This window comes from Coenobita brevimanus, chromosome 8 (genome assembly GCF_032717465.1).
Source record: "Coenobita brevimanus isolate Jiangsu-jjx chromosome 8, ASM3271746v2, whole genome shotgun sequence".
In the NCBI taxonomy this organism is placed as follows: domain Eukaryota; kingdom Metazoa; phylum Arthropoda; class Malacostraca; order Decapoda; family Coenobitidae; genus Coenobita; species Coenobita brevimanus.
Window position 1 is genome coordinate 28,934,451 of NC_136961.1, and position 24,353 is coordinate 28,958,803.

At 43.5% G+C, this 24,353-nt stretch overlaps 1 protein-coding gene across 1 annotated transcript in view; it reads right to left on the reverse strand.

The window, feature by feature from the left end:
* The window catches only part of LOC145407208 (glutamate receptor ionotropic, delta-2-like), an 83,507-nt gene that overhangs the window by 6,920 nt on the left and 52,234 nt on the right, over positions 1-24,353 (reverse strand). The window contains exons 5-7 of the mRNA XM_080278247.1: positions 8,907-8,997; positions 4,451-4,751; positions 4,065-4,275 (exon numbers count right to left, since the gene is read on the reverse strand). Of these exons, the coding sequence (XP_080134373.1) occupies positions 4,065-4,275; positions 4,451-4,751; positions 8,907-8,997 (603 nt within the window). The remainder of the gene's footprint in view (positions 1-4,064; positions 4,276-4,450; positions 4,752-8,906; positions 8,998-24,353) is intronic.

Here is a 24,353-nt window from a genome sequence, read left to right on the forward strand (position 1 = left end):
ATAATATGGTTGTTTTTAATGCATCAAAGACTCAGTTCTTACACCTATCAACCCGACAAAATCTTGCACAGGTATACCCACTAATGTTTAATAATATTCAGCTTAATCCTGCATCATCCTTGAACATGCTTGGGGTTTCATTTACTCGGGACTTATCTTTGAAAGATCATATTACATCTCTTGTAAAATCTGCTTCCAAGATATTGGGTGTGCTAGGCCGACTCCGCTCTTTCTTTACCCCTGCGCAATTGTCGACTCTATTCAGGGGTTTTATCCGCCCCTGTGTGGAGTACAACTCTCATGTGTGGGGAGGCTCCCCACATACAGCTCTTCTCAATAGGGTGGAGTCAAAGGCTTTTCATCTCATTAACTCTCCTCCTCTTACTGACTCCCTTCAAGCTCTGTCTCTCCACCACACTGTTGCATCTTTATCTCTTTTCTATCGCTACTTTAATAGTCACTGCTCCTCTGAACTGTTTGCTTGCATTCCTCCACCTCTACAACGGGTGTGTAGCACCCGTCTGGCAGCAAACTCTCATCCCTTTTCTGTCCAACTCTCTAATGCAAGAGTTAACCGTTACTCCCAGTCTTTCATTTATGCAACAGGTCAACTCTGGAACTGTCTCCCTCTGTCTGTATTTCCTGCTGCCTATGATCTCCAGTCTTTCAAACGCAGTGTGTCCAGGCATCTCAAAATGATCGGATCGTGAATTTGGCTCTCTATTGTATTTTGTTTTTCTCTTGGAGGGAACTGTTACTGCGGGCTCATGGCCTTTGGTTCCTTCTTCCTCGCATAAAAAAAAAAAAGTATCGCTGCTTGTTATACGAGGCGACTAAAAGGGTTAGAGGAGGGTTAGTGCTCCTCCCCGGAAAACAGCTAACTAAAAAAACGAACAAGAACCCTCGGACAAGGACTGACCACAAGATGACGACTAAGGACCGGACAATGGACATGGTATGAAACGCAACATGGAATGTAAGGGGTGTGAATGATGAGGCGAAAGAGAGAGAGAGATTGTCCAGGTGCTTCGGGGTGCAAAAGTGGATGTATGTAGAGGAACTGAAACGAAATGGAGAAGAGTGTGAGAGAATGGGAGTATGGATGGGGTATATGTGTAGGAATAGGTGAGAATGAGAGGGCAAAAGAAGGAGTGTGTATTATTGTGAGTAAAAGATGGAAGAAGAACTTAAGAGAGTATGGATCAGTGGGGTCAAGGATTGTGTGGGTAAGACTGAAAGTTGGAATACAAATGTGGGCAATTGTGTGTGTGTGTGTGTGTGCCAACGCAAGATTGTGCAAGCAGAGTGAGAGAAGAATTCTGGACAAAAGTGGAAGTGTGCATGTAAAAGTTAAGAAGGAATGAGAGAGTGTTTTTGATCAGTGATATGAATGGTAAAGTAGGGAATGTGAAGCTGGATGGAATAGTTGGTGAGTGGGATGTGCCTGCTGAGATAGATGAGAATGACAGTACGTTAGTCAACACTTGTGCTGGGAGAGGGGGTTGGTGATAGCCAATACCCTCTCAGGCACAAAATGATCCACAGGTATACTGTACATGGGGAGTGATGAGAAGAGTGGATGGTGAACTGAAAGAAAGGAAGGCAATGATTGATTATGTGTGTGTGGATGAAAGGATGAGAAGATGTGTAATGGATGCAAGAGCTTATAGAGGCTGGGGGAATGGACTTTCTGACCACTACTTGGTGGTGGCCAGTATCAAGATCCAAGCAAGATGGAGAAATAGAAGAATGGAAGGACGGGAAGAAGGAGTAGTTGCAAGGAGAGTGGAAAGGTTACAAGAGGATGAGAAAATGGCAGAATATAAGAGAGAAGTAGCAGAACGATTGGGTAACTATGAATTGGAGCAGATGGGTGACGTGGGAGGTGTGTGCAGGATATTAACAGAAGAAATATGTGCAGCATGTGATGCGGTGTGTGGGGTGAAGAGAAGACGAAGGGGGGTGCAAGGAACAGCGTGGTGTAATGACGAGGTGAGACAGGCTGTGGCACAAAAGAAGAAAACATACAATGAATGGATGAGAAATAGAGGTGTGGAAGAAGTTGAGAGGCGGAAGAGAGAGTTATATGTAGAAAGGAAGAGAGAGAGGTGAAAAGATTAGTAAGAGAGAGTAAGAAGAGTGTGGATGAGGAATTTGGAAGGATTTTGAGTGTAAAGTGGAGGGACTGTAAGAAAATGTTCTGGAAAGAGGTGAAGAGAGTAAGACAGGGTGGCAGTGAAGTTAGCAGGGGAGTGAAAGATAAAAATGGTAGATTACTAGTGGAGAAAGGAGAAAAAGTGAGCAGATGGAGAGAACACTTTAAGGAATTGCTGAACATAGAGGATGGAAGGAATGCAAGTATAAGTGGCTGGGGAATGGCTGGGAGAAGGAGGGAGGTGAGAAGACAGGAAGAAGTCAGTAGAATAGAAGTTGTGGAAGCAATGAGGAGAGTCAAATTGGGGAAAGCCCCAGGAATTGATGAGGTGTGTGGTGAAATGCTGAAGCATGGGGGAAAGATAGTAGTAGGATGGATGTGGAAGATGTGCAGATTAGCCTGGAAGGAAGGTAGAGTCCCGGAGGATTGGAAGTCAGGTATAATTATTCCCTTGTACAAAGGAAAAGGGGAAAAAGACGTGTGTGGTCATCACAGGGGCATTTGTCTTCTTAGCGTAATAGGAAAAGTGTATGGTACAATGCTTACTGACAGAGTTAGGGAATGAACAGAGGGATTAGTTGGAGAAGAACCGGGAGGCTTTCGGAAAGGGAGATGTTGTGTAGATCAGATATTCATTCTTGGATCTTTAGTGGAAAAGTTTCTAGAGAAGGGAAAGAAGTTGTATGAGGCTTTCATGGATTTGGAGAAAGCATATGACAGGGTGGATAGACAAGGATTGTGGAAAGTATTAAGAATATATGGAGTAGATGGGAAGTTGTTGAATGCTGTGAAGAGTATGTATGATGATGCTAAGGCTGCAGTGCGTGTGGATGGTGAACTGAGTGAATTTTTCTCTTTGAAGGTTGGGTTGAAACAGGGATGTGTCATGTCTCCATGATTGTTCAATCTGTACATGGATGGGGTAATAAAAGAGGTACAAGGTAGGGCAGTGGATGTTGGAGTTGCCCTGGTGAGAGAGGGTAGTGTTTGGAAACTCCCTGTACTGTTGTTTGCAGATGATACTGTGTTGTTGAGTAAAGACTAAGGGGAGCTGCAAGGCTTGGTGGATGAGTTTGGGAGTGTGTGTAGGAAACGAAATCTAAAGATAAATGCAGGGAAGAGAAAAGTGATGGTCTTCGAGAGAGGTGAAGTAAGTGAATGTACAGTGAGGTTGGATGGTGAGGAAATGGAAAATGTGAGTACGTTTAAGTACTTGGGTAATGTGATGAGTAAGGATGGAAGTTTGGAGGGTGAAGTGCTTGAAAGGGTACAACAAGAGAGAAAGGTTGCTGGTTCCTTGAAAGCAGTGATAAGAAAGAGGGAAGTGAGCATGGAAATGAAAAAGTTACTACTTGACAGTATTGTGATACCAACTCTAACGCAAGTCAAGAGCGAGAGCAGTGGAAACGAATTATTTAATAGGGGCCTTTGAAGTCACAAGGAGAGGCAGGCTAACAAATGAGGATATAAAGGAGCATTGTGGTGTGGATGTGATAGGAAGCATTAGGAAGAACACACTGAGGTGGTTTGGCCATGTTGTGAGGATGGAGGGTGAGAGACTGACGAGGAGAGTGTATGTGAGTGGGGTGGAGGGGGGTAGAGGGAGGGGGAAGCCGAGGATGAGATGGAGGGATGGGGTGGAGAGGTATATGAGAGAGCGGGGTGTGAGTTGGGAAGAGGGCAGTGAAATGGTGGGGGACAGGGTGACGTGGAGGCGATTTGTTTGTGGCCACCCCGTACGGGATTGAGGCTTCTGGCAATAGATAGATAGATTAGATTTTCGTGAATCTTCACTTTAATAATCAGTTCTATTCTGTGCATAAGCAAAATCCCTTTTTTTTTTTTTAATGGTTAATTTATACTTTTTGTTTTTTTAAGAGCAAGAGGTAAGACATTTACACGATAATACGGTAAGTTTGAGTTGTCTGCCGTAAGTATCAGCACAACACTTGGATCGTCGAGAACATTCCTGAGACTCTGGTAAGCTTGGCTGATGTGTCTGATGGCAAGGAGGGACATGAGGTTGCCAGCGTAGCTCTGTGTCAGCACCAGGACCATCAACATCCACACCCCCAGCACCACTCGCTCCCACCACCACCAACCAGATGGTTTCGCCACATCTGTTTGGGGACAAGTTTACGTGCATGTTACCTCGCCAGTATTCGTCACCCTTTTAGCTTTACAATAGCCATAACTTGTGCATGAGTGGCATCACAACATAATTCATACAGAATTATGCAAGATTACGATACTCATCTTGAGCAAATCGTTTATTTTTAATGAAATTAAAATTACCTTCTTGGAGTAGGATGCGAACACAGTTGAATATGTTTGTGTGCCGCCTGGCTGAGTGTTGTGTGCCACTGGGCAGACATGATGACAGGATCAGCAGGACAGTGACCATAGCCAGCAGCGCCGTTGCCACGGATGCCCACACCAGTGGTGACAGAGGCAACAGGAAGCCCCAAGGGTCCACCTCAGGGTGACCTAGAGTAGCGGTGACTTTGTGTTCAAAGTGGGTGATGTACTGAGAAAACTGCATGTACTTGAACCTAATTTGGGTCATGAAGAATGGACCCAAACCAATTTCCGCTTCCTGTAATCATAAACATATAATCAGGGACATATCTTTAATTATTTGTATGTCCCAGTGTCAAGGGAACTGGAACATTAAATAAGATCTGTTATTACAAACCAGCACTACTGCCTACTGTACCTAACAAAAATCATTAATCTAATTTCAGAAAGCTTCAAAACGTGGTGTTTTTATAGTCCTACAATCCACACAAAATCACCTACACATTGACTGGGTACCTAACTGTCCGAAGTTTATTACCTGCCGCGATGGCAAAGCTGGTATTGTTTTCAGTTTGTCTATGTGTGTGTCTGTTAGCACGAAAACTTCGCAGCCATTCAAGATATAATCAGAACATTTCACAGGTGTGTAGTAGGGGAAAAAATGATCACGAGTTCGAAATTGGTGAAAGTAGGTCAAGGTCTGTGTGTCTGTTACCGATATAACTTTGCAACCGCTCATGATTTCACAGAATTTCACAGTTGTGTAGTAAGAATGAAAATCTACGAGTATTGTTTTCAGTTTGTGTGTCTGTGTCTGTTGGCACGATAACTTCACAACCGCTCAAGATATCATCACAAAATTTTACAGATGTGTAGTAGGGTTGAAAATCTCCTACGAGTTAGAAATTGGTGAAAGTAGATGAAGGTCTGTGTGTTTGTTTCCACGATAGCTTGGCGACCGCTCAGGATATCATTAAAAAAAAAAAATACAGGTGTGTAGTAGGGATCAAAATCTACGAGAACGAAATTGGTGAAAGTAGGTCAAGGTCGCGCTAGATAAGTATCGGCTCGCTGCTGGCGTGATTCTCTCCTTCGAGGGGCCTTTAGCTTATTTTTTTTTCTTTTTTTACTTTTGAGGGAGGTGGATAAACATGTAACACCACTACTGACTCTAAACAAACAAGTAACGGTGAACGTGCATGCTGCTAAAAGAAACCAGGCCCAACCCAAATAAGCATACTCATATCCAAAAAAGTCACAGACAAATGAGAAACACGTATTTTCACATATAATTCATTTATCGAGATCAATCTTGTCACTTAACATTAGCACACTCTCTGGCAGAGAGCAGACTCTTTTCCATGCAAATGAACGAACATGTAGCTATCTGTCTATCTGTCTATGCCCAGATGCTATAATCTCAAAAGCGGTGGCCGATTGTCTTTGAGTTAGTTGGTTTATGGGAAGGGGCACTAACCCAAGCCAACCCACTTGCTGACAGGTTGGGAACACGTATGGTTGTACTGTCAATGGTCTCCTGGCTTAAAGGAAAACATTTGGCTAGTCACTCAATACAAAGCCACTTGTAAAGGAAAGAAGGTTAATAAAATGTGACGTAAAAGATGGGAGAGATAGGAAGAGAGGAGGGCAGACAAAAAGATTGGTAAAGGTGAAGGAAGAAGTAGGCAGCACTAAGTCAAGTGAGTTGGTGATGGTCGCCACCATGTATCAACATGTAATAAAAAGTATTTTAATGATCGGTAGCTGGCAGCCAAACTTAAAATACAATTGATACGAAGTCCTGAAACACACACAGCATTAATGTATTATGGGTCACAGAAGTACAGGTGCACAATATGCGTGAAACATTTTCGACCACAGAAAGGTCACTGAAATATTAGTGTCTGACCTAACACACGTTGGTAGTCCTGATGTCGGGAGGTGTCATATATCGCCAACTACCAATATCCTCTTACAAACATATAGCAAATGTTGTTTAAATAAAAAGACCTTGTTCATAAACAGTGTGACGCTGGTATTGTCAGCAGTTATCCGAATGATTTCCGTAGGCGCCGGACTCCCTGTGAACCGATACTTTTCTGACCTAAAGTAGAATAATGAAAAGAACACTTGTGAAGAGATATTTCCGGGATAAAAAAAAAAAAAAAAACATTCTGACACTGCCCAGAGAAGATAACTAAAAATGCTGAATAACTCAAAAGGTGATATTGTATTTTTTATGTGTCTGACTCTTGACATAGACTTAAGAGCCAGTTTCTTCAGTGCCAATTAAATACATGAAAGGGCTGCCTCACAGGGGAATGGTGTATTGGTGCAGGGCAGGGGGGGGAGAAGTGTTTTTACATGTCACGAGGTATTGTGGTAGATCAGTAGCCTGCTTTAACGATATTCATATCAATAATTGTTCGCTGAACCAACTGCCATTGGGAAACACGTCCTGTGGGACAACGGATCCTCATTCTACCGACTTGGCCACCGCCTAAATCACTCTAAGCTTGCTGAGTTAATACCGGAAGCTGAGGGGAGCACTCTGACAGGGAATACTCTGAAGCTCGCAATGGCTCTGTCCATTTGCTTATCCCAGTGTTTAATGGTCTTCCTAACTGATATACATATATATATATATATATATATATATATATATATATATATATATATATATATATATATATATATATATATATATATAAAGGTGAATGTACGGAAGAGTAAAGTGATGGTCTTTGAAAGAGGCGAAGTCAGTGAATGTACAGCGAGGTTGGATGGTGAGGAATTGGAAAATGTGAGTACGTTTAAGTACTTGAGTAGTGTGATGAGTAAGGATGGAGGTTTGGAGGGTGAAGTGCTTGAAAGGGTACAGCAGGGAAGAATGGTTGCTGGTTCTTTGAAAGCAGTGATAAGAAACAGGGAAGTGGGCATGGAAGTGAAAAAGTTACTACATGCCAGTATTGTGATACCAACTCTAACGTACGGAAGTGAAGCTTGGACGTTGTTGGAAGGACACAAGTCAAGAGTGAGAGCAATGGAAATGAGTTATTTAAGAGGAGCCTGTGGAGTCACATGGAGAGACAGGCGACAAATAAGGATATAAAAGAGCATTGTGGTGTGGATGTGGATGTGATAGGAGGCGTTATGAGGAACACACTGAGGTGGTTTGGCTATGTGGAGAGGATGGAGGGTGAAAGACTGACGAAGAGAGTGTATGTGAGTGAGGTGGAGGGGGGAAGAGGGAGGGGGAGGCCGAGGATGAGATGGAGGGATGGGGTGGAGAGGTATATGAGAGAGGGGGGTGTGAGTTGGGAGCAGGGCAGTGAAATGGCGAGGGACAGGGCGACTTGGAGCCGATTTGTTTGTGGCCACCCCAAACGGGATTGAGGAGTCTGGCAATAGATAGATAGATAGTATATCTATATATCTATATCTATATATATCTCTCTCTCTATCTATCTATCTATATATATACATAGATTGATAAATAGAAAGAGATATATATAAATATATATATATATATATATATATATATATATATATATATTTATTTTTATATATATTTTCCTATTTATCTATCTATCTATCTATCTATCTATCTATATATATATATATATATATATATATATATATATATATATATATATATATATATATATATATATATATATATATATATATATATATATATATATTTTACGTGTCCGACTCTGGGCAAAGGCTTTAGGGCCTATTTCTCGGGAGCAGTGACCCATTCCGAGGCCCAGTAGCCCTCCTACACCTCCACATATATAAATATATATATATATATATATATATATATATATATATATATATATATATATATATATATATATATATATATATATATATATATATATATAGTGCCAGACTTGGTGAAATGGAGTATGGTTCAAATTCCGCCAGTCACTAGGAGCATTGAGCGCGCTCTTTTTTCCGCTACCCTTTTCGTAACAAGAGCTGAATCATGGTCTTTGTGTCCATATTGGAATGATGTATGGCATGGTCGACGAAAAGAATGGGATAGGCAAAAGGGAATGTCTGCTAAAAAGATATGTGTATTGTCCATAGGCTTTAATCTAAACCTTCTACCCTAGTCCCTCCAACAACTGTGTCGAAATCGAATTCAGTTCGTAAACAAGTGCACTGTGAAAACGTTTAACTCATCAAAGACATCACCATAACTCACGTCTCTGACCTTTGACCCTATTAACAGCATTTATCACGTCTTCCGCAGATGGTCCTTAATCATTATTCTTAATCAGATGCATGTAACCCACTTTTATTTCATGATATCACACACACACACACACACACACACACACACACACACACACACACACAGACCTAACCTCCTTGGCGGGCATAATTATCTCTCCTGTCACAGCAGCCCCAGCATGCCAGTCCAGGACCAGTGACTCACCTCTCTCATCAGCAGCCCCACCATGCCAGTCCAGGACCCATCATTCTGCCTGGTACCCCAGTTATTGTCATTGGGTCGCTTGTACGAGAACCTGGAAGGGTTAGGATTTGATCTACCGTCCATATAGTCGCATGAAATCTTGTAAACTTATATTTAGAGTTTATTCATGTCATCAGCTTTACAAACTGTTTCACTGCATTAAGAAATTTCATATACACACCATACAAATCTAGGCAAAAACCCTGTATACTTTAATACTTTTCATTTTAATTTAATATTGTTCAGGTCTATTTTCTCAAACCTTATCTCCCGCTCGTACCTCATTAAAGATCATTTATCCACATCTATTGTCTCTCCGTACACAAGTAGCAGACTATAAAACTTGCAATATATATATATATATATATATATATATATATATATATATATATATATATATATATATATATATATAAAGAAGTGAGATTTGTCATTTAGGTGTTCGAGAAGCATCTTTTTTTTTTTTTTTTTTTTTTTTTTTTTTTTTCCGGCCTATCAACCATTGGGGCCGAAGCCCCTGGTTATTAAGGCCAATTCTATATATATGTATATACATTTAAACATATATACATATATATACAAACATATATATATACATACATACATACACACACACACACACACACACACACACATACACACACACACACACACACACACACACTTCCATGCATACATACAGACACACTTTCATGCAAACGTACATATATATATAATAATTTTAATCTTATTTAATTTTTTTTTTTGTATTTTTATTTTTTTTTGATTTTTTCTTGGTTTTATATTTTTTATACCTTATATTATAAAGTAAAACTAATCTAAAGACCCTAAAACTAATCACCTAACAGACAAATCGCTAACCTATACTAAATCCTACAGAGACAAATAACTAGACCTACACTAATGGTAAAAATACCTCGACTAACAGAACACCATCGACTGCAGATATGTAATGCCTTTCTACATGACATACCTGCACTCATCACCTGGTGACTGTCAGTCGAGGCACAACCTAATATAGGGGACATCAATATATGAAAGGGAACCAGACGAGTCAGGAACATTTCCATATACGTCAGCTGTCGGCCCTAATTAGAATAACTTAAGCAAGATAATATAATGTATTTACATAATTTGTACAAAAAGTGAAGAACCTCGCCCAGCAGACCACCATCGACTGCAAGTGCCCAATACCTTCCTATATTGCACACTTGCACTCATCAGCTGGTGACTGTTAGGCGAGGAACTTGGCTTAATGTAGGGGACATCAATATTAGAAATAGATCGGTGGGAGGAGGAACTATTTAAAATATGTCAACTGTCAACCCTAATTAATATTACAATATATACATATTTACTCTTCATAAAAACCATAACCACACAGTAAAAAAGTCACATCACTCTGATCAGTCCGGTCTCTCTCAAGAAAGCCATCAATTTATCAGTCATAACAATGTCCCCATCACCCAGGATGGTGGAAAGGGTGAAGGGGACGTCTACTGCGCCGCAGTAATTTATAAGTGAAGCACGGTCACGAATAAATCGCCGACAGCGCAGGATGATATGACTGATAGATAACACCGCATTACAGATGTCACAGTGCGGTGGGAAGCGTCTTTCCATATATGGTTTTATGTGGGTTAAAATGGTGGCATTAAGCCGTAGCCGTGCCAACACTTTTTCTTCTAGGCGACTGGGACGGTTGGCAGTGTCCCTGTCGCCCAGGTACGGCTTACAGGTTGGAATATTTAGTCTGGTCCATTGACCTTGCCACAGAAAATTTATTGATTTCTTTCCGAGAGATAGACTCGACCGTAGATCACGAGGAACGTCCCAAGTCTCCTCGAGCTCCACAGCCGACTTTGCAAGTAAGTCAGCCTGCTCATTGCCGTAGATACGACAATGACCAGGCACCCAGATCAGCGTGAATGACTTGTTGCATGAATGCAACTTATTAACGATGCGGCCCTGGATCTCGTGAGAGTCCGTAGTACAAGATGCAATTGCCTGAAGGGCTGATTTTGAATCTGAAAAAATGACAAATGAGTCATGCCTAGAATTGAGAGCATAGTCTATGGCTTTGTCAATAGCAAAGAGTTCTGAAGTAAACACAGATGTATGAGTCGGCAACCGATACCTGAGGGCACATTCAGTCGACCACACACTTGCACCCACACATTCACTCGACTTGGAGCCGTCGGTGTACAATTGATGGGACCCCAAGTGACGAACAATGATGTTACGAAACAAGTGGTGGACCTCCGCCTCCGGCGCCTTGGCCTTTGGTGCTGGGAGCCATGATACATCCACTGTAAAGCTGGGTGGCTCCCAAGGCGCTATATTTTTTAGCACCAACTTGTCACAGTCACTGGGGTCGACACCAAGCTCCTGAGTCAGTAAGTGGAGGCGAGCGGCAAGTGGCCGACGCACCCCCCGCAGAAGGTGGTGGTATTGACGCAGGGGGGTACAGGCCACATTGCCGATATTGCTTTTCCTTAATGTTCGTAGTGCATACGAAAATGCCAGGTGGTCACGGCGAATACGGAGGGGAGGCACATTCGCCTCCACTTCCATACGAGCTACACGGGTACACCGGACAGCTCCAAGACACATTCGCAAACATTTATTCTGTAACACATCCAATCCTTTCAGCGTGGCATCGGATGCCGAGCCATACACCTGTGCGCCATAGTCTAGCTTCGATCGAATAAGGGACTTATACACCATTAATAAAGATTTTCTGTCGGCACCCCAGGTAGTACCCGCTAGGTACTTGAGGACATTTAACGGTTTATCACAACGAGCAAGCAAAGTATTAACGTGAAGTTTAAAATTCATTCTACGATCAAAATGTATTCCTAAAAATTTTACAGAATTTTGAAAAGGTACCGCCTGATTATCCAAAGTTAAGCACAAATTAGGTACGTTACGATTAGTGAAAACTATAGCGGCACACTTACGTACGGAAAACTTAAATCCCCACTGCAAGGCCCATTGGTGGACGGAGTCAAGGGCTGCTTGAATCCGCCCAGCCGAAAATTGTGCATTACGGGAAGAGTGCCATATTGCACAATCGTCAGCGTAGAGTGAGTATTTAAGATTCCTCGGGATGGGAGCTGATAACAGAATATCATTGATCATAATACTAAATAAAGTAGGACTAAGCACACTTCCCTGTGGCACCCCGTTTTCCTGGATAAATATATCCGATGTTACGTTACGGGGCAATTTGACAGAGAAAGTTCTGTCCCTTAAGAAATTTGAAATAAAAACAGGCAAATTTCCTCTTAAACCATAAGCATAGAGCTTCATTAGTATACCGTGTCGCCATGTCATGTCATAGGCTTTATGGATGTCCAAGAACACCCCTATCATGAATTCTTTATTGGCAAATGCCTCTGCAATACAATGCTCCAAATTCATTAAATGATCTAGTGAACTTCTGTATTTACGGAAGCCACATTGTTGATCATTTAACAAATTCTTCGACTCTAAAACAAAAAGAAGCCTATTGTTAACCATACGTTCCATGACCTTACATAGACAAGAAGTCAACACAATAGGACGAAATGAAGTGGGATTCATAAGACGACCAGCCTCTTTGGGTATCGGTATGACGTGTGCAAAGTGCCATGAGTTTGGGAACGTTCGAGACGCCCAAATCTCATTGTACATGCTAACATCTTAATCAGGTTGTCCTGATTAAGATGCTGGATCATACCGTACGTGATGGTGTCTGGTCCAGGGCTGGTGTCTTTACAGGATTTAAGGGCAAGGAGCAGTTCATCTAGCGTAAACTCTTGGTTGTACGGGGAGTTTACGTCTTCTGTGGCAAAGTCTAATATCTGTAGCTCAGCCGTGCGTTTATGATGTTGGAAACGCGGGTCATAATTGGCTGAGCTACTTACATGAGAAAAACTCCTGGCGAGGATGTTAGCAACGTCCACGGGCTCGTCATATATGTTATTATTTACTTGCAAGGTGGTAATGGGGAAATATGGGCCTTTATTATTTAATATTCTTATAGTGGACCAGACTTTACGTAATGGTGTTGTACGAGTCACCGTGGACACAAAGGACTGCCAGGAGTTACGTTTGGCCCTTCTTATTATTCTCCTTGCCTCAGCCCGTGCTTGTTTGTATGCAATAAAATTTTTCTCAGTGGGCTGACTATCAAAAATCCTGTATCTCCTATTGCGTTTTCTTAATGCCTGTCGGCAATCCGGCGTCCACCAATGTGCTCTATGCTTCGCATGAACTGTAGAAGTCTTGGGAATAGCAGCCTCAGCTGCGTGTAATATGGATTGGGTTATATTTTCGACCTTAACATCTATGGTCTCCCCAGATATATCTAAATTGGCGATCCTTGAGAAGGATCCCCAATCTGCTTTCTTATAGTTAAATTTTGGAGGTGGAGGGTCCGAAATGATGTCGCGTGTATAAGAAAGACAGATGGGTAAATGATCACTTCCCAAGGAGTCGTCGTAAGGGTCCCATGAGAGATCTTGATGTATACCAGGGGAGGCCAAAGATAAGTCAATGGCCGAAAAGTTACCAGTACGATCATCTACACGAGTCGCTCTACCATCGTTCAGAAGACAGAGGCTGGACTGTAGTATTAGGTCGGCTACTTGCTCCCCACGACCATCGATCCTCAAGCTACCCCATTGATAGTGATGGGCGTTAAAATCGCCCAACACTAACTTATTCCCAGGGAGATGTTCAACTAGTGAATTTAAAGCATCACTATCAATGGGGCCATGTGGAGGACAGTACAGAGAGCAAATAGACAGATACGTGTTATTAAATTTTACTCTGCACGCGACAGCTTCCAGAGTAGAATTTAGAATCACTTCCGTTTGTGGGTGTGATTTATGTGTGTATATGGCAACTCCGTGACCTTCATATCTTCTATACGAGTGATAGTGTCTGAACTGTGGAGGATCAGGGTGATCCTCCAGGCGTGTCTCCTGTAAACAAACAACGTCTGGCCTGTGTATAGAAAGCAAGATTGCTATATTGTGTAACTTATTCCCAATACCTCTACAATTCCACTGTAATACAGTGAAAGCGACGGTTTAAGATTTTCGTTGGGGGCCGGTGTGCTTTGTCTTTTTTTGTCTCCCGCCGGCAGGCGAGCGACTACCGGGGGACCTATCCCGGTGCTTGTTAATGGAAACCTCCATATTGTCATCAATAACTAGGTTCCCAGCCTCCCCGAGGAAGAGCTAACCTTTCTCTCCCTCGCTGGAGTAGGAACCGGAAGGACATGAGGACGTGACTGTTTCGTGAGGGTGGTCATGTTACTTTTACTAGACTTGTCAGGCTTCGTTTTAGGCCGTACCGATGAAGAGGCAGCAGCAGCCTGAGAGTAAGTTGATGCCTTAGGGATGTCAGTGAGAGAGTTGGAACGGACAGGAGGTCGAGATGGAGATGTACTGTGAGTGGCAGGAGGGAGAAAGACAGGGTCAGTCTGGGTCTCTACAGAGCACATCACAGGACGGGACATTACCGCCGAAGCATAGGACCTATTCGGCGTGGGAGTTGCATGCAACTCCTTCACCTTTTTCCTAGCTTCGTAATAGGAAATGCCCTCAGTTGCCTTCACTGTGCAGACTTCCTTCTCCTCCTTCCACTTGGGACAATCCCTAGAGGAAGTGGAGTGAGCGCCCTTGCAGTGAAAGCAACAGACCGTCTCAGATGTACAATGTTCCGCATCATGACCCTGGCTTGCACACTTGCCACACACTGGCTGGGAAGCCCGACAAGTCTTCGAACCATGCCCATACAACTGGCATTTCAAACAACGGAAAGGGTTAGGGATGTATGGTCGAACGTGAATGATTTCATAACCAACTTTGACTTGACTAGGAAGAGAAATTTTGGCAAATGTCAAGATAATAGTTGCTGTCTTCGTCCTTATGCCTTCCGAATAACGAGTTATGAATTTAGCTTCAATTACATCTTGCTGCGCCAATTCTTGTACGATTTCGTCCTCGCTCATCACCATGAGATCCCTGCAAGTGACAACACCCTTGCAAGAATTCATGGAGACTGGGATTTTGGCTTCGACATCGTAACAGTGGAATTTACGCAGTTTCAGCAAATCTCTCACTTGTGACGAGTTAACAGTTTTTACCAGGAGATCTCCGTTAGCAAGTTTTTTCACTTGTTCGACTTCTCCTGCACAGTGGTCAATCACCTTCTTGATAAGGAAGGGATTGAGACTGGACAGGGGAGTCGAACCTAGAGCATGGATAATGACGAACGTGGCATTGTCAACAGGAACATCAAGTGGGGCACGAGTTTGGCGTCCGTCAGTCTGGGGGTGGTCAGTCCGGTCGTTACATTCGTCAGGACCACCTCCCCCCCTGAAGGGGGGGGAAGCAGCAGGGGCGTCCGTCATAGCAACCACTTCCCCCTCACGGGGGAAGTGGGAAGAAGGAGAAAAACAAGCAAGGGACAAGGTACCTGGGAAAGACACACCTAGTCTGAGATTACCCTCTCAAACCACTCTCGGGAGGACGCGCCCGTGTGTATCTCACACCCCAGAGCGATCAGTGGGGGGTACACTCCAGAGGTGAGTAAGCAAAGGCAATCTCAGGAAACAGATATAGACACTTACTATATCTCTAAAGGGCTGGGAGGAGAATTAGTACTAGCTAACCTAACTTTATTGAAAAACGCCCTAGTGGCGGAGGAAACAAAGCTAAAGCCGGTGGGGCAACCCTGCAGCTAGAGGAGAGCCAGAGAAACACGTCTGCACACTCCACGACCATGCATCAAAGTCCGAGAAGCATCTTGACGTCTCCTGTTATTTATGGTAGCTAGTTCCGGTATGAGTCAGAGTTGCCAGTTAGCCTGCTATTTGATAGTGTAGTTATTTCGTAAGTTATGCATTAATATTTGTGCTCTTTTTCTTTGTGTTTTGTTTAAGTGATTGCTTGTTAGATTATTTAATTTAACTTCATATGGTAAATGATTTAGAGCGTCAGGTAATGTAAAACAACTCTTGCATGTTTTGATATCTCCGAGTTGGCAACTGTTGTTCTCGTAGAATGTAGAAGTTTCAAGAGTAATGCAAGCTTATATAAGATGATGTGGAGACTAGAACGAGTTCAGTCGGGTTTCAGGTCAGTTTGATTGAAGTGCAGTCAGTTTTGGTGCAGTGCTGTTAGTGAAGTTTGTGAAAAGTTGATGGCAGGCACTGAGTGTAATTACTGTCAATGAAGATTATTTTCGGTACTTGTGAAGACAGTGAAGCGTCAAGCAACTGATAAAGCAACCAACCAGAATACCAGATAATCCTGACCGTAATGCCCATCTTTTGGATCTGTTCCTGACAAATAATCCAGATCAGTACAGGATAGAATTATGGTCTCCACTTGGATCCCCTGACAACAATCTCATCAAAGCCTCACTAGTTAGCTCCCCTAAACCTCCCCATTTTGAACCTGTCAGGGTGACCCGATGGCACTTTGATAGAGCAAACTGGAATGAATTTAGAAATTATCTTGCTGACATTCCATGGCAGTCTTTCTTCTCTAGTGATGTCATTTCTACCCAGTCCCATATTTGCGATTTAATACTAGCTGGTATGGATTTATTCATACCAAGTCAAAAATTCACAAAAAGATCGAACTCTCCAAAATGGTTTGATAGCAACTGTGCCAGTGCAACAGCCCAAAAGTCATCAGCATATAACTATTACTTGAAATAAAAAACATCTCAATCACTCTTTCAATTTAAAATTGCTAGAAACCATGCAAAAGCTGTAATAAATATTGCTAAATCAAACTTTCTTCAAAACCAAGCATCAGAACTACTTAACAACCCTAATGACAATAGAATATTCTGGTCAACTCTCAATTCTTTCAATAATAACTTTAACAAGTCATCATCCATTCCCCCACAAAAATCTCCAGATGGCAACATTACAAATGACCCGCGTGGGAAAGCAGATATCTTTGCCAGTAAATTTGCCAGAAACTCTACCTTAGAGGAAGCCAGCCAGAATGTCTCAGCACAAGAACTTGACTCTCCCAACATTGTTCCACATAAAATACACAAAAGGTACGTGAAATCCATCCTAGACAATTTACCTACCAACAAAGCTCCAGGCCCAGATGAAATACCGCCAATTGTTTTGAAAAAGTGTTCCCCAGAACTTGCCTCTGTTCTTGCAAAATTATTCAGACTATGCATACGTACTTCTTCATTCCCTAGTTCATGGAAAGAAGCCAATATCCACCCAATTCCAAAGAAAGGAAGTTCCTCCGACCCCTCTGATTACAGAGTAATACCTGTCACATCTTCTATTGATAAAGTTTTTGAAACTGTAATTAATAATCACATAGCTAAACACCTTGAATCAAACAACTTAATTAGTGATAGACAATATGGTTTTCGCCAAGAAAGATCCACCACTGACATACTCAATCTCCTGACTCATACCATACATCAATCAGTTGACCTACATGGTGAAACTCATGCAGTAGCCCTGGATATTTCTAAAGCTTTCGACAGTGTGGCACCGTTCCCTGTTGTCCAAACTCCCTTGCTATGGACTAAACTCTTTTGTTCCTTTGATTTCCTCATCTCTCAGCAATAGAAAAAAAAGAGTAAAAGTAGATGATGTATATTCCAATTTCCACTCAGTTAATGCCGGCATGCCGCAGGGATCAGTTCTGGCGCCAACCCTGTTCCTCGTTCATATTAATGATCTCTTATCTGTCACCCACAATCCCATCCATTCAACTCAACACTTCATAGTTCATTCACACTCAAATATTCATTTACAAAGTCCGATATCTCTAACTCTCACCTCAGTACAGCCATCTCTTTAAATCAAGACTTATCCACGATCAGTGAATGGGGACAAAATAACCTTATCTCATGTAATGCTAGTAAAATTAAAAATTTACAATTTACTAATAGACAGGTATTGCCAGAATCGTATATTACCTTCAATGCTACAATTATTCCCATTTCCAAAAGTATTGAAATTCTTGGTGTCTCACTTAACAATGCCCTCAGCTGGACCTCTCATGTTACATCACTAGCTAAAACCGCCTCAAAGAAACTTGGATTATTGAACAGAGTCCGTAACTTCTTCACTGATGAGCAGTTAGTTATAATTTATATGAGTCATGTGTGCTCTCAGCTTGAATATTGCTCACCCTTGTGGAGTGGATGTGGAGAGGTTGCATTAAAACAAGTAGACAAAATTCAGAACAAAGCTGTTGGAATTATTAATAACCCTGCCATTACTAATAAACTACCTCCCCTATAAGTAAGAAGGAATGTTGCCTCCCTTGCGTTATTTTACAGATATTTCTATAGCAAATGTTCAGACAAAGTTGCGTCCATGGTGCCACCTCTTCATGCCTTCCCTCGTGCTACACGGGTAGCTGGCAGCGCTCACGACTGGAATGTCACTCAGTCATACTGCAGAACTTCTGCCTATCAGAATTCTTTCATTCCCTGAACTGCATCTCTCTGGAACTCGCTTCCCCAGAGTTGTTTCCCTCCAAACTTCAACTTACTGTTGTTCAAGTCTGACTGTTACAGATATTTTATGAACAAAGGACACCAGTAATCTGGTGCATAGATTTTTTTTTATTCATTTGTTTTTCCTTCCTCTGTTTTGTTATTAAAAAAAAAAAAATGTAATAACTGTGAAGTGTGGTTAAACATTAAATGTTAATAGCAATTAGTAAAGTGTGTAAAACTCCAGTGCTTCTGAGAATAGTGAAGTTGGAAAGCATCAAGTGGAATTATTTGGAATATAAAGACAGTGAACTTTAAGTAGGCAGTGTTTATCTTCGCCTCAGCTGATCATGTGTACTGCACACCTGAAGGATGACCATAGGAAGAACAACTCACTGGGCAACGTTGTTCCCACACTGTACTACTGCTGTTGGAGCCTGTGGCAGTGTGGGGTGAGGACGTAACACTGGTGTCAGGAGTGTGGTATTATTACTTCAGGGCAGCAGTGAGGCTAACCTTCGAGATGGAAGCACAAGGAGTGAAACAAGATCTAGAGGTGGGCAGGAGGAGGAAATTTCCCTGGCGATAATCGTGAAGCTAATACAGGCACAACGTGAAGAACACAAAGAACAATTAAAAGCACAGAGTGAAAAACTTCAAGAACAGTTACAAGCACAGAAGAAAGAAATCAAAGAACAATTGGAGGAACAGAACGAAGAACAGAAAGAACGATATGAACAGCTTCAGGAGGCACTACACGAGCAACAGAAGATTTACAGCTGAGAATGCAAGGACAGCTAGATGCATTCATGAGGGAAATGAAGGTAGAGCAGCAGCAGTTGAAGGAGGAAGAGTATGCTGAGTTAGAGCAGCGGAAGTGTGAGGTAAGCAATAATATGATAGACATCAGACAGCATATAGACGAGCAGTTGAAGCATGTAGACAGTCAGCTGAAGATTAGCCAGGGAATAGTGACAGAATGCAGACAGCATGTGGACAACCAGCTGAAGATTAGTGAGGTAATAGTGCCGGAGTGCAGACAGCATGTACAGTAGATAACCAGTTGAAGCATGTATCTGACCATGTGAAGATATTCAGTGAGAAAACTGAGGCTGTTGAGAAATATTGCACTGCTGAGCCTCAGGTTAGTGTACAGGGAGCATATGAAAGGAATGGACAGCGTATGGTGAATCTTGACAGACCCCAAGCATCTAAAGGTAGCATTACAGGGTTGAATAATCAGAATGTAGGAGATTTAAGTCCTGACCTTAATTATGGTGCCCCAGTTTCTAGGCCCCAAACCGGTGAAGTGCATGGCTATAATGGGGGTCCAGTTAAAAAGAAACCTCAGGAATCTGATGGTAGAATATCTTGGGAAGCTTATCGTGCTGAGTTACTTGCGGATCAGAATGGTAGGGATGATAGGCAGAGGGCAGTGCAGCTTGCAACTAGCCTTCAGGGTGCCGCAATGGAAATTCTGGGCCAGATGTCAGTCATGGAGAGGAACAGTTATCAGTCTCTAGTAGAAGTGCTGGAGCGTGGATATGGAACCAAGTACCAGGCTGAGGTTTACAGAGCAAGATTCTGGAGCCATGTACGGGCTCGAGGAGAATCCCTACAGCAGCTTGCTCATGACCTGGAGAGTACGGCATACAAGGCGTACTCTGAAGCAGCACCTAACCTGCTGGCTATTCTACTGAGGGACCAGCTCATCGATGCTCTTGATAGTGCACAGTTGAAAGTGCATGTGAAGCAGGCACAACCAAGAAGCATGCAAGAAGCGCTAGCCAGGGCTCTAGAATTTGAGTCCTAAGTCAGGTCCAATACACCCAGCTTTCAGGCAGGTTGTAGTGCAGGATTCAAGGCAAGAAAGGGGCAGGTATGTGAGAAGGAAAAATTTTAGGGAAGTTGCTGGTACTGTGAAAAGCCAGGACACAGAAAAGAGGACTGCTGCAAGTGAAAGAGGGAACAGGAGAAGACCGGAGGAGGCTGCTGGTTCTGCGAGAAGTCAGGGCACAAGAAGGAGGAGTGTCACAAATGGAAGAAGGAGCAAGAACAGAGCAGTGTAAGGAAATCTTCAGCTGTAACAAAAGCATGTTGGACATGTAGTGAGGTGGGACTCTTCAGTTCCAAGTGTCCGAAGAAGAAAAAGGATGATAAGAAGAAGGTTGCAGAAGACCAGAAAGAAGTGGGAAACTAGTGGAGGCTGGTGTGAAGGGGCAACCACCAGCCAGCTCTTCTCAAGTAGCCCCACCACTGAGAAAATGCAAGAGCACGGCAATCGATAGTGTGCAAATAAACGGAAGGATAGATGGAAAGAAGTGTTCCCTGGTGATTGATTCGGCCTCAGAGCAGACTTTTGTGAGGCCTGATGTGTTACATCATCGGTATCTGCCTGAGTCATCAGAATAACTGTGTGGCATAACTGGGCACTGTGCAGAATTGAGGCAACCCCTGGATGTCCGGACTGAAGTGGCAGGGCAAGAGGCTACTCTACCAGTCTATGTGGACGACATGGGGGAGCCTTGCCTTCTGGGTCTGAACTACTTTATGTCCATGGGATGTGAGCTGGACTTCTGCTCCATGAAGATGAAGGTTCAGGGAAGGCCGGTTCCTGTCACAGCAGTGAAACATACCAATTCTGGTGACGAGGTGAGGGAGCTCCGTACTAGAGTGATACCCCTAAATCAGAACTGTTGCTCCAGTGTAAGGTGAGTGGCTCTTTTGACAGCTGTATAGGGGTAGTGGAGCCTGATGTATGGTGCAAGACGAAGGCCGGGATGATGGTGGGGAGAATGCTGGTGGAAACAGGTGCAGATGAAGTGCCAGTTGTGGTGGCCAATTTCTCCCATGAGCCACAGAAGATAAACGATGGAGAAATTGTGGGACCGTGCCAAGCTGTGGACCCTGAGTGGCATCGGAGGAAGGTCTGTAAAAGGACCATAGTCAAGGAAGGCAGGTACATGCCAGACCACCTACAAGACCACTTCTTAAGGAGTTGTCAACGCCTGGATGGTTCACAAGTGCTAAAGTTGAGGCAGCTGCTGATGGAATAAGCTGATGTCTTTTCCACGGGAGACCTGGACCTGGTGAGCACTGATCTGGTGAAGCATAGTACAGACACCGGAGATCACTGCCCGATTAAACAGCCAGCACGGAGGATGGCGCCAGCCCAACGGCAAGAAATGGAAAAGGTGATAGAGAATCTTTATAGTCAAGGAGTAATGGAAAAGTCCAATAGTCCTTGGGCATCAGCAGTGGTTCTGGTGAGGAAAAAGGATAGCTTAGTAAGGTGCTGTATAGACTATCGAACCCTGAATGAAGTGACAGTGAGGGATGCATACCCCTTGCAAAGAATTGATGATATCCTGGATGCTCTGTCAGGTGCTGAGTGGTTCTCTACCCTAGACATGAAGGCAGGATACCACCAGGTCAAGGTTGCAGAAAAGGACAAAGAGAAGACAGCCTTTTCATATGGGCAGGGTTTTTGTCAGTTTAAAGTGATGCCATTTGGCCTATGCAATGCCCCAGCTACTTTTGAACGCCTCATGGACCCCGTACTTGAAAGCCTGCACTGCCAGATGGCTCTAATCTATCTGGACGATGTAATTGTTTTTGGAAGGACTTTCGACCATGAACTGGAGAGGTTGTTGTAGGTGTTGAATAGGATCCACACAGCACACCTCAAGCTGAACCCCAAGAAATGCTACTTGTTTCAGAAGGAGGCAAAGTACCTGGGACACATTGTAGGTGCGAGAAGGGTCCGCACTGACTCATAGAAAGTGGCAGCTGTGGAAAACTGGCCAGTTCCAACTTGTGTTAGGGAGCTACGGAGTTTCGTGGGCTTGTGCACCTACTATGGGTGTTTTGTCAAAGATTTTGCAATGATAGTTGCACCTCTTCACAAGCATGTTGGGGAAAATGCAGAAGTTTGGATGGACAGCAGAGATTCAGAAAGCCTTTGACGAACTCAAGCATGCATCGGCAAGCTCTCCAATATTGCTGTACCCAGACCAGAATCAGCCATTTAACTTGGACTGTGATGCTAGTGACCATGGTATTGGTGGAGTCCTGTCACAGAAGAAGGATGACAAGTAGTATGTGGTTGCATATTACGGCAAGAAGCTCAGCTCACCAGAGCAGAACTACTGTGTGACCCATAAGGAGTTCTTGGCAGTGATGAAGAGCCTTGATTTCTTCCATCCCTACCTGTGTGGGTCAAATTTCATCATCAGGATGGACCATGTGGCACTCAAGTTGCTGAAAACGCTAAAGAATCCAAAAGGACTACTGGCACACTGGCTCAGGAAGTTGGACTAGCACAATTAAGAGGTGCAACACCGTCATGGGTGGGTACATGGCAATACTGACAGCCTGAGTCATCAGCCTTGTGATCCAGAGTGCCGGCAGTGTAGTAAAAAGGAAGATCATGGTAAGAAATGCAGCCTTACTGCAATGATAGGGCCAGCGTCAGATGAAGAAGACCTGAAGAGGATGCAGATGGAGGATGCAGATTTACAACCAGTGCTAGAGTGGCTGCAGCAGAGTACAATGCGACCATCTTGGAAAGAAGTTTCCAGGTTAAGCCCTGCGACTAAGAGCTACTGGAGTCAGTGGGACCTTCTTAGTTTGAACAATGGACTACTGAAGCGTCAGTGGGAGACAGCCGATGGACTCAGCAAGTTTTGGCAGCTTGTGGTTCGAAAGAAGATGAGGTCCAAGATCGTGGCTAAGTCCCATAACCAGATCACTAGTGGGCACCTGGGAGTGAAGAAAACTTTAAGCCAGCTGCAACAGAGGTTCTACTGGACTGGCATGTATCAGGATGTTGAAGAATGGTGTCGGGCCTGTGATGTGTGCTGTGCCAAGAAGGAACCCAAGAAACGTGGTTGCGCCCCTCTCCAGCTGTACCAAGTGGGTGCACCGATGGAAAGAGTCGCGGTGGACATTGCTGGACCTTCGCCACTCACTGAAAAAGGAAAATGGTATGTATGTGTCGCCATGGACTACTTCACAATGTGGCCAGAAGCCTTTGCTCTCCCTGATGAAGAGGCTGTGACTGCTGCTCAGGTGTTGGTTGATCTGTCGTTCTGGGATGCCACAAGAGCTACATTCAGACCAGGGTAGAAACTTCGAGTCTGCTGAGTTCCGTGAGTGCTGCAAGTTACTTGGATCAAGACGACTAAGACGACTCCTCTAAGGCCACAGTCAGATGGGATGGTGGAGAAATTCAGCCGGACTCTGGGACAAGAACTGGACAAGTACTGTGTTGATGGACAAACAGAATGGGACCAGAAATTACCTGCTTTGTTGCTGGCATATCGTTGTACATCCCATGAGTCTACTGGCTACACTCCTGCAAAACTGATGTTGGGCCACAAGTTACGCTTACCCGTTGACTTGTTAATGGGGAGACGACCTGGTGAAGACCCTACAGACACCACCAGTTATGCGAAGCACCTTCAGGAAAGGATGGCTGAGGTACATCATAAAGTGTGAGGAGCCCTCAAGTTTTCAGGAGAGGTAATGAAGTGCAAGTATGATGCCAAGGCAAGTGAGGTGAGCTTCAAGGATGGTGACCAGGTTTGGTTAAACAATCCTCAACGAAAGAAGAGAGTCACCGAAGCTGCAGAGCCCATGGGACAGGCCTTACACTGTGTTGGACCGCCTATCAGACGTAACATATCGGATTTGGGGAGGCAGGAAGTATCACCCATAGGTGGTACACGTGAACCGTCTGTGGCAGTACCATGGGGCAGGACAGTACAGCTGGGACATCTCCGAGGAACTGCACTCACCCGCAGCCGGGGATTTTGAGGAAGACCAAGGAGCTGAAGTGCAAGAGGATGATGACAGTTTCCCAAGAGAAGAAGCAAATCAAGAAGAGGTCCAAGAAATTCCTGGAGGAATGGACTGTGT